Source organism: Carassius carassius, chromosome 45, assembly GCF_963082965.1.
Source record: "Carassius carassius chromosome 45, fCarCar2.1, whole genome shotgun sequence".
NCBI lineage: Eukaryota > Metazoa > Chordata > Actinopteri > Cypriniformes > Cyprinidae > Carassius > Carassius carassius.
Window position 1 is genome coordinate 4,031,416 of NC_081799.1, and position 15,009 is coordinate 4,046,424.

A 15,009-nucleotide genomic window follows, 5' to 3' on the forward strand; every position below is an offset into this window, starting at 1 on the left:
ATTCCTGACTAAAATAGGTTTAATATAATCTTTGCTGATTTATCCATAAGAAAAGATATTCAATATTTACAAAGACAGTGTAATGTTTTCTATGACTCTGTTCTGAAACCTAGTGAACTGGTATTAACTAAAATTTCAAAGGTCTTGAGAATTGAAATCTAATTAAAAATGTAATTGCATTCGGTAACACTTTAGTTTAGGGACAAATTCTCACTATTAACAAGCTTCTTATAAGCATGTCTATTATTACGACACTGGATGTTTTAATACGTTTAAAGCACATGTTAATGTCTTATTCTATTTTAGATCCTACCTAAACTTAACAACAAACTAACTAGGTCATAGTTAGAGTGTTCATATGTGCCATTTATACAGGTCACATCTTGGCCAGGATTTTTATATTGCCTACAAAACATCCAAAGTAGTTTGACCAATAAAATGCAGGTATTTGTACATAATCAACCAATCGTGGTGCGTGAGAAGGTGGGATCTACAGAGAACGATCCTCTAATCTGTCATACAATAAACGCACCAGTCATTGTATGACACCAAGGTATGCGAGAGCGATTCAAAAGCATATCTGCTCTGCTCTCTACAAGCTCTCGTGAATGTCATACAACAATCAACCTGCACAGTGCAAACAGCCAAAGCCTGGATATTTGAGGCATTATAGAAACCCTGGCAAGGACATGTCCCATAAAAATGACCATACGTTCTCTGATCAGTGAATCAATGGTCACACGATATGCAGGTAAACAATTTATTTTGAAATATTTATTTAGATTTTACAGTTTTATTATTGAATTATTTTATCACTATTTTCATTAAAAAAATTATTATTTAACTTTCATATTTTATTATTTATTATTTATTTATTATGCTACAATTTAATTATTAGCTTTTTAAACTAACTCACAACCCTCCTGCAGTTCTGTAATAAGTCTTATCTTCTAAAACAAAATTTCCTAGAGTACAGTTTCCGAATATAAAACAAAACAAAACAACAACAACAACAACAAAAAAAAAAAACACAAAAAAGTGCATCTCAAAGGCACCAAAAGTCTAACTGGCTACAGATATGCATTAAAAGTGTTCCTTAATATGACTATTTAAAAAATAAAAACAATCCACCTACCAAAAAAGCAGAAAATATCATCCAAAATGAAACCATTTCTTGTTGATCTGTTGATTTAACTGGGAAACACACTTAGATGGACTCTACGCTGGCAACAGTCATGGCAACATGGGTCTCGCTCGCTCGCTCGCTCTCTTTATAAACAGGCAGCTCAACAAAAGGCTGAATGCTGGGGAGACATGAAAAGAAAGACTTTGTGCATGAGATTCTAAAGACGCAACCCGGCTCAGAATCGCAACATTTGCATCCACTCATAGACATCACACACACCTCTGCAATAAAACGTACTACTGCCGGTTAATGTGTAAAGCATATATAAAACAGCTTTGTTGACATGAGGTATTACAGATGCAATACAAACAGAAACCACACATATTGGAATCAGCTTCACTGAGAAGTGCAAACTGAGGGTCGTATGAGGAGGAAGGTTTCTTATTAGTGCACATTCAGTGCTTTTGGCCTGTTTTATGTGCTGTGGTCAGCATGGTGCACCCCTAGCACAACAAACCCCTTTAAAATCACAGATCACAGATTCACTAAAATGAACAGATATGCCTTCATTTGTTAGCTGTCATTATGCTTGTCACGGAACATTGACAGAAGGCTTCATTTTGATGCTAACTAATGGAGATTGCCACAGTGCACTGCACCTCTCCCCTTTCACTCATTATCTGTTGCTATGGTTTAGATCTAATAACAGCTGTGGATGATTTTTGCTCTGATCTGGACGGCAGGTGTGAATGAAAGCGCCCTGATGAGATTTCAATCAGAGCACACACTCAAGTTCTTTCACTCATCTGTTTGCACAGGTGTATTCACGTAAACACACGCAATCAACAATATACATACTGGTGTAAAAATCGCTCTTTTCCAAAACCGAGTCTGCTGCACGCTGTCAGTGGATTACATATTCTAATTCTGCACTCCCAACAACTTGAAGTTCTCTTACTCACTGGAATACAACCACTGGGAGTCAGACATATTCAACTTTAAACTCAATTCTACATCTGAAACAGGGAAAAGCCAGCAAATGAGTGACTGATTCGGAATCCCATATATAATTGATTTGGAACTGATTTGTGTATCATTCAAAAGCTACACTAGAGATTCTAAAACAGCAATGCATCAGTCCTGCACAGAAAACTCAAAAGCAACCAAGAAAAAAATGATAAAGCAACTGACATATTTGTCTAATATTTGTATGCACTATGCTTATTAGAGCATTGCATTTTGTAGTCCTGTTTGCAGGAGCTTTCTATGCTCCAAAATGCTCTTACAATGTTTCTGTGACCATTAGGATACTGCCTATTAATTATTCATTTACAAATATTATAATATATATAAATAAGTATAATCTATTTGATTAATTATAATGTTTATTCACAAAACATTACATGTTAAACCATGTCAAGTTCAGAGAAAAGCTTTGGCATCATCAATATGCATTATAAAGGCATACATTATGTGTTATAATGCATCATTTCATCTTTTCATGAATAATTATGAACAAAGACAACATGTATTATACTATTTGAAAGTTTGTGTCATGCATGTTAATGCACTTGGTGTAAAAGTATTATAATGTATTACAGCTGTGTTTACAATTATTCATGAGATCATACAATGCATTATAGTGTATACTATGTATAATTAATGCAATTAAACTACTTATGTAAGTATTCATCCTAATCAGCAAAGGGGGAAGTATTCACTTTATGGAATTACCATCTTCAACATTTTATCCTAAATGAATGCGACCCTTACCTGTAATGCCATTAAAGTCCCGGTGTGACATGACCTGGTTAAAACAGTTGCAGATATAGATTAATCCCGTTTGTGCGAGCGTCACCCTCGTCTATTGACTTCTGAATGTAACTCCTAACTGTGCCCCGGCTTCAGCATCAGTGTCAGCATGGCAGACTCAATTAGCTGCTGTCTGCCCCAGGCTGCCTTCAGCACATCGAACACCAGCGGTCTCTCATGCAGATGCAAAGGCAGAGCCATGAGAAATAAATAGTGTCGCTGGTTTTTCTGTGAGCGTAATGTGCAACAGACAGATAATCACCGCATCCCACAATCCTATTTCCAGCTCCTGATTACCCTGCTTTATTTAGACGGTGTGAATAAGTCCTGGGCTGCCAATCTATTCTTCATTTGGAATCAATATTCAACACTGCAGATATTTTGTCTTTTTACGGCATTGTTCACCTAAATTCTGTCTAATTTACAGAATTATACAGAATTATGCAGCATAATTTACATAAAGATTGCATGAACTACTTTGCATGATATGTTATATTGCATGGTGACTAGATGGGATGGGTTGTTCCAACATGGATACAAATGGTTATGTCAGAAGCTATTTCCAGGTTCTCTGCATCACTCCGGTCACAGTATTGTAGTTTCTCATCTTCTTGGAATCTGGTCACATGGTAGTTTGGTATGCAATGCTGAATTCCTCACTAATCAATAACAATTCCACAAATCAATCAACAGCCTTACAGGAGCAACTAAATCACAAAGATGAATGCCTGGTTATATGTTTATAGATTTTTCTGTGTGTACACTACATAAAGTTATGGGTTTTACCAGCTTGATGGCCATGACAAAAGTTAAAAGATTAGCAAGGTTAACACTCAGTTTTATGAAGCGCATATATGTGTGAATCTTAGAAAGTGCCACATGCCCAGCTCACATTTCAGTTTTTGTAATTCCTATGAATAAAGTTACTGTAACTATTAGCTATTACAAATTAAAGGCAAATATAACAATATTGCAATTTTTTCCCTCTGCTATTATAATGAGAAGGAGATTTTTTTGTATTACAGTAAACAGAATCTATGAATACATTTAAATATGGAAGCTTAATGGTCATGCCAGTTACATGTTAATGGTCCAAAATTGTAGGACTCTTGGTAAAAGTTCCATACACAATGTAATTCAGGTCCATAGACTACAACCGGGACAACAAAGTGGACTATACCCCATGGGTTCGACTGTCCTGGTTTCTAAGCATGGAGTAAATGATACCCCTCGGCTCACATCTATCCAACAACGCTTCCATTACACAGCAGGAAAATCGCCAGGCCACTAGCATGCTTTCTACTTCCCATTAAGATATAATGTCAGAACACAACACCACTTCACCTGTTGATGATTATGTGCAGATAGCTGTATTCCTGTATCATTTACAAGCAACAGGATATGGATGGATAATTCGTAGTAAACACTGGTGTGAATGGTGGTTGTGTAATCTACGGCCAAACCATGTGTCTGAGTAATGATGACATGATGAGTTTTGTTTTGAAAATCTATCTTTGCATGGTCACAAATAATCAAATAATCAGTTTTGATCACGTTTGGACTCACAGAAATGTTAATAATTAAGCCTTTACATATTTTCTAGTAAGTCTGTAGTCTTTTCAACCTTTAAAAGCTACAGATCACCCACAATCTACAGTTTACAAACCATCTATGCAAAATGCAGTTAACACCATTAACATGCTGAATTTTGTGGAATACCTTATGATTATGAATTATCATTATCTTCTGTAGTGGATGGGTGCCGTCAGAATGAGAGTCCAAACAGCTGATAAAATCAAAACAATAATCCAAAGTATTCCACACCACTCCAGTCCATCAATTAACATCTTGTGAAGCCAAAAGCTGCATGTTTGTAAGAAACAAATTCATCATTAAGACTTCAAACCATCACTTCTGCACAAAATAGAGTCTGTGATCCATAATGTTGCTTGCTTCACTGAAAAACCCATCTGCTGTTGTCTCTCACATAAAAATCCATCCACATATTTGTTTAGAGCTGTTTTGGCTTGTGCTCAATCTGCGCAGATTTTTCTCCTGGTTCAGACCAGACCACATTTTCACTGGACAAAGCAATACTATGGATAGATAATCATATTTTAGCAGCAAAGTTATAAATGTCTGGTGATGTTTATTTATTTATTTTTTTTTATTATAAACAAAAAGCTTTTATCTTCTCAAGATGTTAATTGATGGACTGGAGTGGTATGGATGACCCAATATATAAAAACATGGATGTAGTGTCTGAGACATCATCTATAGATTTCTGAAGAGCGGTTTTGAAGCTCAAAGTGGGCGGAGCGGGCCGTCGCCATCTTGGCAGCGCGTCACCACACATCACTCTCTGATATTCGAAAAAATTGGCAAAAAGGCAGGAGCTGGTTGCTGAAATCCCGCCCACCTAACTTGATGGTTGTGATAGCAGTGGCAACCCACCTGTCACTCAGGTGGCCACGCCCTTAATTATGAAGCACTTTAAGGCTTAACATAATTTATACGGATGAGTTATAACAAAAAATTCACCCCCGTGTTGTCGTGAAGGTAGCTAGATAGCATAGCTATATAGACCAAAATCATTTTTGAACTAGGCTGTAAACATGTTTTTTTCTGCTTTAACATGGGGAGTCTATGGGATTGACTCCCTTTTGCAGCCAGCCTCTAACAGACAGTTGACAAATTACAGTTTAAGTCACTTCCTTGTTGGCTTCAGGAGAGAGAGCGGGAGGTTGCTGCTTGGTTTAAAGGTGGGATAGGAGATCTTGGAAAATGCTAACATTAGCCTGATAGCACTGAAAGCTACCGCCCCACCCTCCCTGCGATCGCCATCCAACGCCCCCTGAACGCATTTATGCTCACAGACCAGAATACCAGAGACAACAGTAGCTACTACAATAGGCAACATCAGCGGTTCCCAATTCCAGCCCATGTTCCGAAGTGAAGTAAATACCTGCTGTCTGCGCGAACAGGGTGCGCAGAAGTATGCAGATACATGTGTTGACAGGCAGATGGGAAAGCCATTTAAAATGCTCAGACCGAGTGTTTTGATTGGACGTACATTTCTTGGTCCTAGGCCTTCCACAGAATATATAAATACAGATAAATACATTTAGACCACTCAACTTAATGATTGCAATAGGGATGTGAAGAGACTTTCAACCAGCATAACAAAAAAAAATTCTGAAGACAATCACCTATTGCACCTTTAAGGGTGCAAGTGTGTATATGCCAATATGTGTATCATATGCATAGCCAACAAAGTGAGTATCATTAGCATACAAAAACTTTGAATTATATGCATCTCAAACACGTGTGTATTGTATGCACGCCAATATCAATTTCTGCGTATAAATATAAAATATAAAATAAATAAATCTGCTATTTATACACATTTTCATCTGCTATTTATAAGGCTCTTTTAATCAGCTGTTTGGACTTTGATGGCACCCATTCACTGCAGAGGATTCACTGATGAGCAAGTGATGTACAGTAATGTCAGCTTTCTGTTGATAGATTTTTAAGTCAAAAGCTGCTTTGTTCACACTGCTTGGCAATATCTGTTATTCTCTTGTTTTTCCAAGACTTCCCCACAAAACAAATCAGAATCAGTGGAGGACATCTGTGCTAGCCTGTGGTGCAACGTAAGCTTTGCTCATGGATCACAGTGCCTCAGGAATGCTGACCAAATAAGAATGTGCCTATGACCTCTGCTTCTCCTCACTTCACTTTGTATTCCATGCACAACATGAGCAGATTAACACATTATATTAAAATTCCCAGAGACCCATTCAGAGCAAAAACTATAATAGTGATTAGATAACAAGCATGCATTTCTGAGAATCCTTCAAATGACATTTCAGTACCATTATAATCAATACACTCCCATCAGTCTGTTAACAGCATCTCAAACACAGTCTCTGCCATTCAAACTGATGCTAAACTGCAATATGCATGGTCAGTTGCAACAAAATTGCAATTCAGTACAGATCTCATTTGGCATGCACAACTTTTTGTGTTCTTTGAACAGGAATGCATGGATTTTCTAGCCGTTCCACCAGTACTTTATTCACACAAGACTGATATTCACTTCTACAGTATACCAGGTGCAATTAAAGAAGAGGTCACCTGCACTGGGACTCATGCAGTGTAACGCTGCAAGGGACATCGGGACCAATGCACTTGCCTGTATCAGATCTTAGATGAATATGTAGACAAAAGATGCACAAGGTTTATCTCAATGGTCTCTGTATCCTGTTATGATTCACATGTTCTTAATGATATAAAAAGGAAGGTTACCTCTCACCAGTGAACAGCATCAAGTGTCTATCAGTTCCTCAGCTGTAGATTGTAAGATGGAACCGTCACTGTGCCAGTGTTGTACATCGCTCTCAGATGCTGCAGCAACTCTGACTTTGAGCGATTTAACGCATTGGGCGCTTGTGCTGTTGTCTGATCTCTGTCTGCGTCTCTCTCTCTCTCTCTCTCTGTACTGTACTGTCTCTCTCTGTCTCTCGCGCTCGGCACGCTCCCGCTGAATAATGAATGAGCAGAGCAGCACTGGAGCTGCGTGGACGTTTCTCTCTCGTTCTAGCTCAATCAGGAACTGGTCACAATGAGTCGAGCGCTGTGCTCGGGTTACTGCTCGCCTATTCAGTCTGGCCCCCATCCTGCCTTTGTTTCCACTCTGGCAAACAAAGACGCAGGGGGTCAACAGTGAAATATTGAAAGCCCAGGGCATTTTATTTTTTGAACATTCTCTAGAACAATTAAGTTGTGCTACAATGTCCTGCTGTGGACTCATTAGAGAAAAAGTTAAAAGACTTCAAGGCATCTGAAGAATGTCTTCCTCATGCATGTCTGGATAATCAACATACCTCCTTCTCAGCGACATATCAAAGACTTGTAAAATAAAAGAATACAGTAATGCAAAATAATAACTTTAAGCAATTGGTTATTAGCAAATGGCACGAGGGGAAATCTCACAAAACTTGACAAGAACATGTCCAGGTAAAAATTAAATCAATCAATCCATCCATCCAACCAACCAACCAACCAACCAACCAACATAAATAAATACTTGATAACTTGATAACTAACAAATACACATGATTAATCACTGTCCTTCCCCAGATTCACCCTTGTCTGATTGTGTTCATATAATCCAGATGTGTCTAGGTGTTAAAGCTTGTCACCCCATGTTTTTACGTCCTAGTCTGTGCAGTCTGTCTCTGTTGGGTCTACAGGTTATAGTATGTTCATGTGTCATTCCTCGTTCCTGTTGTGAATTTTCCCCTTTATTTGTTCATTAAAAGACTGTTTAATACTTCTCCGAGTCTCCTGGGATCCTTGAAGGGATCCTTGAATCATGACATTGTAGTGTATTACAGTAGTTAAAAAATAACAAGAAAAATCTCTGAGAAAAAATGACAAAAATAATGTCACAGTGCAAAAAATATGCCTGATTTTATGGAAGCCCATTTCCACCGCGTGAAAAAAAAAGTAAAAAGTCAAAATGATGACATACTTTAAATCAAAATTACGAGATTAAATGTCGAAATTGAGATTTAAAAAAATTCTAAATTATGAATTACAAGTCATAACTATCACAGTGTCTGGTTTGTGTTCCCTGGGTAACCACTAGATGTCCTCCTTCCCCACGGTGTCTGTCACTTCCTGAACCACTTTCCCCACGTTCTCTGTCTTATCATTGCACTCAGCTGTCACTGGTCATCAATCATTGCACTCAGCCAATTCCCCATTAGCATTGCCATTTCCCTGTGTATTTATACCCTGTCTGTTTTAGTATGTGTCACAGAGTCCTTGTAGTATTCACGACCATTCTAAGTCTTGTTCCTGCCCGTGTGTTTTATGTCTGTTTATGTTGATTGGCTATTTTGGTTTTGACCCCTGCCTGGACTGGATTTCGATTTGGACTACCCCTAATAAATGAATCCAGTCCAGGCAGGGGTCAAAACCAAAATGCTTTCTTTTATAAGGGGAAAAAAGCTGTCCAAACCTGCCTGACACTATGTGAAAAATTAATTGCTCCCTAAATCTAATATCTGGTTGTGCCACCCTTTGAAGCAACAACTGCAATCAAGCGTTTACGATAACTGCCAATGAGTCTTTCACATCACTGCAGAGGAATTTTGGCCCACTCTTCTTTGTAGGATTGTTTTAATTCAGCCACATTGGAGGGTTTGAGCATGAATGGACTGTTTTAGGTCATGCCACAGCATCTCAATCAGATTTAAGCCACTCCAAAACCTTAATTTTGTTTTTCTCGAGCCATTCAGAGGTGGACTTGCTGGTGTTTGGGATCGTTGTCCTGCTGCATAACCAAGTGCACTTGAGGTCACAAACTGATGGTCGAACATTTTCCTTCAGGAATTTCTGATAGAATGCAGAATTCATGGTTCCATCAATTACGGCAAGTTGTCCAGATCCTGAAGATGCAAAGCAGCCCCAGACCATCACACAACCACCACCATGATTGAATGTTGGTATGATGTTCTTTTTATGAAATGCTGTGTTGGTTTTATGACAGATGTAATGGGACACACACCTTCCAAAAAGTTAAACTTTTGTTTCATCAGTCTACAGAATATTTGCCCAAAAGTCTTAGGGATAATCAATATATTTTTTGGCAAATGTGAGACAAGCCTTTGTGTTTTTTTTTTTGGTCAGCAATGGCTTTTGCCATGGCACTCTCCAATGGATGCCGTTTTGGCCCAGTGTCTTTCTTATTGTTGAAACATGAACACTGACCTTAATTGAGGCAAGTGAGGCCTGCACTTCTTTAGATGTTGTTATGGGTTATTCTCCTCCTGGATGAGTCGTTGTTGTGCTCTTGGAGTAATTTTGGTAGGCCGGCCAATCCTGGGAAGGTTCACCACTGTTCCAAGTTTTCTCCATTGTGGATATTGACTCTGACCGTGGTTCGCTTAGAAATGGCTTTATAACCCTTTCCAGACTGATACATGTCAACTATTTTGTTTCTCATCTGTTCTTGAATTTCTTTAGATCGCGGCATGATGTGTTGCATGTGCACTTGCATTATCTTGTGTAATATTAAAATTCGTTTGATGATCTGAATCTTTTAAGTATGGAAAATATGCAAAAAAGTAAAAAACAAAAAAAAACAATTAAGGGGCAAAGACCTTTTAGAACAGCTTATAATTCATTATTTTCCTTAGTTTGGTTTTGAGGTTAAATATGACCTGCGTGTTTTCATGAGATACACCCACAATGTTTAACATTCAGTACTAGTAAAAAATATGCATTATATTTTGATTCATGCATTCATATTTGAAAGTGCTGGAATACTCTGTATAAAAAAAATAAAAAAGTAAAAAGTAAAAATTAATGAATAAAAATAAATAAATACAAACCAACCAACCAACCAACAAGTGGTACATATGAGCCTAGATAAGAGTCTTTGAGTCACCCCCCCACACCCCATGTCCAAGCAATTCTTCAAAATGATATAATTTAATGTAGAGAAATATAATGCTGTTATTAAGTAGTATCAGATTGTCCATCTTCCAGGTACCCACATTACTTCTCACTAATACATTTAACAGTGCACTGAAGTTATAGGAATGGCAGATTAATAAGGTAGGAATGTACTAATGGATTTAAAAGATCTTGCATAGAAATGACGTTCCAGAATTGTTTCCTGTCACTGGTGGTGATGGAAGATTAAAGTCAAATTCTAAATCACCTCAGACATATTGAAATATTGTGTAATAATATAATCCAGGTGGCCCTGTGAAAATGATCACTGTAGTCTTACCAGAGGGTCAGTGGATCGTGGCGTGGCTGTAGGATACAGTCCGTTCTCGGCCGTCAGCAGCACTGAACGTGCCTTCTCCCCGCCTGCAACAGAACATCACCAACCCAATCACTACATTATCATAACCTCAAACATTCTGGATTCAAACAGCCTCAAATATAGATTTCCTGTACGCCTACCAGCTGGAATCAAAGCAACACACACACACACACACACACACACACACACACACACACACACACACACACACACACACACACACACGCACACAGGCACACACAGAATTTACTTTATTTATTTTTTGTGAAATATTCCTTTAATGCTACATGTGAGAGTGAAAACAGACTCTCTAATAGAAGAGCTTTGATAAATAGGTGTGAATATGGTTCAGGCAGATCTGTCCATTACACTGTTGAGATTATTCTCTGCAGCTGGTAAGTTTAATAGTGTTTAATAGTGTTAATTACATTCAATTCTGCTTCATACGTTTACTGCACTGAATAAAAATAACACCTAATTAACTAAATTGCTTTATTCAAGTAAAAATGACAACATGATTAATAACAACAAAACAATTCATATAATTATAAAAATGTCATTTAAAATAGCTCTAAAGATAAAGGTAGCACTTGAAAATGATCACTTTTTACAGTGTACTCATTGTGCGGGATGTATATTATATATTTTTAAATACATATTTTGCCCTGTTTCTTTTCCCAAGCATCTGTTTCTAAAGCAGCTGGTTGTAAACTTTTGTTGCTGGTTTGTCTAGAGCAGTAAAGCTGCAGGTCCTGCCACTCGGGACAACTGATGGGCTCAATACATCTAAATATCTTTAACTGTATTTTCAAAGGTCATATCTCATATTTCATGTGTTTATAGCTCCGGTTTCTTATAGTGTAAGTCTGCTTCGAGACAACTGCTTCCATTCTGTTCTTCTTCTTTTTTTTAAAGAAGAAGGATCTTGTAAATAACACATTTGTCACTGGAATGGTTTATGTAAATGAGGAGAGGATGATAAGAGCCCAGTGCAGCTGTGCTGTTTTTATTTGTGGAAGGCTCTCTGACTAATAACGCATTAAGTGATTATTTTGAATGTCTTTAATGATGCTCTCAGATCCTCCTGGGAGGTTTGTACTTATGAGTTCGGAAATTGCAATTACGACTTAATCTTTTATAGATATATACTGATCTCATTTTTATTACCTAGGAAGCTTTGCACTAATGCAACATATTAAAGAGCACATAGAGATTCACTTTAAGCGTGCAGCTGATGCTTTATCTGTGTTTTCTTTCATTTTCATGGTGCTAAAGAGAATGATGGAAGTGTAGTTTGGTCGGATAATCCTGCCACAGCACACACAAACAAAAATAACTTTATATAGTATATAGTGGGTTGTTATAGGAAACATAGGAATATATCAAGACACATTAGTAATATGCATTTTGTGAATGAAAAACCAAGACAACTGTACTACTCATTTGGAAAATGACACTTTTTCAGCTTTCTCAGTGATTTGAGAATACCGATATGATGACTCTCACAAACCTGTGGCAAACTCAGATCTCCTCAGTGGCCGTCAGCCTTTAATTGTGAGCGAGGGAACAGATTTGGTGAGGGTTAAACTTGCTGTTCATGCAATCTGTGAAGCGGGGCAGACACATCAGCACATCTCATTCACATCTGGAGAGACGAGCTCAAGACAGACCCTGCTGGAGTTAGTGCTGCCCAGAAACTGGTGAGGGATGCGATTATGGATAGGGAAAGTACTAGTAGTGTCCCGATGATGAGACATAAGTTAGAGAAAGAACCATAGCACAGACACAGGGTAGTCACATTGGAAAAATATGCTGTTTATTTGATTAAGTATACCATACAAAGGAAAAATAAATAACTGAAAGCCAATGTTACAGCAGTGCTGCTGACAGTCCGTACTGGAGAGAGTGTGTGTGAGAGAGAAAAGAATGATAGGACACAGAAAGAGAATGTTATCATCATTAAAAAAGTTATAAGCAAAGTGGAACAATTAAAAATGAAACTTCAGGAGTACAAAAATACAGCAGAATCTCAATGAAGAAGCACAGCAGTACTTTCATGGCAGATCAGAGCTCATATGGGAGTCACACCACCATATTAAAGTCCAAAACTGAATTAATGCTGTTTGGCAGTTTGAGGTTGAAAGATCCTGATAGACAACATTGACACTAGCTTTACTGTGGCAGCATTAATGTTTTATGGAGCTGGTATTCCTGCATGGAAAGCGTGATTTCACCAAGTACAACATGTTCCTGGATCAACATCCTTGTTGATTATTGAGATATAATTTTTCTGAAAATATCTGTTTTAGGCTTACAATCAGAGTTAGGTGCTTCTACACCCTTGTTAATCAGCTATCATTTCCCACTGATTTTAGGAATAAGTTATGGGTAGGGTTAGGTTTAGGGGTAGGGATTGGGTTAAGTCTATATTTTTGGACAATAATATTGATCCAGGATCATCAAAAGATGTTAATCCAGGAACATGTCTTACTTGTCAAAATCACGGCGACCATTTCTGCATTGTATAAACAGATTTAAACTTGAAATGCTCAATCTTAAAGACCCCATGAATAATAACAATAAAACAAATCCATGTTTGGATTCGTGGCCATATACGCTACTCCTACAGGTTAAAAAACACACATCTACCAGATAAATACATTTCAATTTGTTGATGTCTTGTTCACAGGAGCATATACAAGTTTCTGTCCAGTAAAATCCTCATTAATGAGAATATACATTATTGCCTAAATACCACCTGCAATGGCATGTAGCACATCAAGGTTCTGTTATCATTCACATCAATGGTAGTTACTCGGTTGACGCATGTTATGAAGTATGCAACCTGCCATCTTTGCTTGTGGGAATTCAGTTCCATTTGAGCGAAATGACTAATTAATTGACATCTGCATGGAAAAATTCAATAGTCTCACGAGAATTGAATTCTATTTTATATTTTGGCAATTTGACAGAAATATAGTGTCTTATTAGTGCTTTCGTATGATCTGTTTTTTTTTTTTATAAATACATTTGAATTAATTTTCATATGAATCAGAAAGTCGTAAAATAGTTTCCGCATGAGATCGAGCTGATGGTGCAGTCACAGCATCGGTAGAGGGGCTAAGAGCCAAAAATAACCAGCAAGACATAACTCTTAGGGATTGGTGGGCTGTGACATCAGCTAACTTCCTGCCCAACTTCCTGTTTCAGTAGGAAATATGTAAACTCATGAAAGGAAGCTGTACTCCTCCAAAAATTTTCATGGGGTCTTTAAGCATGAAAAGGTGAACTTTGAGTTTGGCACCGATTACAGAATCATTTCAGGTACTGTACAACCTTCATACATGACATTGCACATGTCTTATGACAAAAACAAAAACAAACATTTCTAATAAGTTCTCTGTGGCATATCAAAGCATAATGAATGTCACTGACTATTATACATGAACTATCTGCATATTTAACTGTATTATTTTGGCTATTACTGTTTTAACTACAGTTTTTATTGTAAAATCAATTGTCAAAAAAGGAAAGGTCTTGTAAAAAATCCCAAAATGTGACAATTTCTTTTTTTTTTTTTAATGAAATGTTTTGTACATGCATAAATATACTTACACTAATGAATGATTTTTTTTTCTAGGTTTGAAGGTTTATCTTCAATTAAATTTTGGTGAAATGTAATTCATGTTTTAAGTTATACCTGAAAGGGCAAATAACTTCTAATTTCGTTTTTTTTTAAAATCTTTGTTCATTGTAAACATAAGGTAAGCTGGCTTTAAATTTCCCCGTCTGAGCATCATTTGTACAAAAATTATGTATTATGGCACTAAAACAAGTTCTTCTGTAATGTGGCAAGACTTATAAAAATGAATAGAGAAACAGCAAGGCAGCTGGTATTAGTGAAAAGTGAAGAATTTACTCAGAAATATGTCCTTTAGATATGTCTTTTATGACCACACCGAGAAGTGTTGGGATTTATCGGTATGGTATGGAAGTGTGAATATGCAAACAATGTGCAAATATTAAAAACACTTTCAGATTTCAACTACTATGGAAATAAATGTGGATTAAACACTCATTTTGAGTGTAATATATGTACATTCTCTTATCTACAGGCATATTATACAAATGCATACATAATCTCTTTGACTTCATATTTGATTATGAACAATAAGCACTAGAGGGCTATTCATGTACAATAGTAACATTTCTTTTCTTAATA

At 37.1% G+C, this 15,009-nt stretch overlaps 1 protein-coding gene across 5 annotated transcripts in view; it reads right to left on the reverse strand.

The window, feature by feature from the left end:
• LOC132127640 (A-kinase anchor protein 2-like) overlaps positions 1 to 15,009 on the reverse strand; it is an 83,666-nt gene that overhangs the window by 28,788 nt on the left and 39,869 nt on the right. For 4 of the 5 annotated variants that reach the window (XM_059539616.1, XM_059539614.1, XM_059539613.1 and 1 more), the window contains one exon: positions 10,749 to 10,831. In XM_059539616.1, coding sequence (XP_059395599.1) covers positions 10,749 to 10,831 — 83 coding nt within the window. Of the gene's footprint in view, positions 1 to 1,135; positions 1,187 to 10,748; positions 10,832 to 15,009 lie in introns of those variants that run through there. The other variant, XM_059539617.1, reaches the window with a different exon arrangement.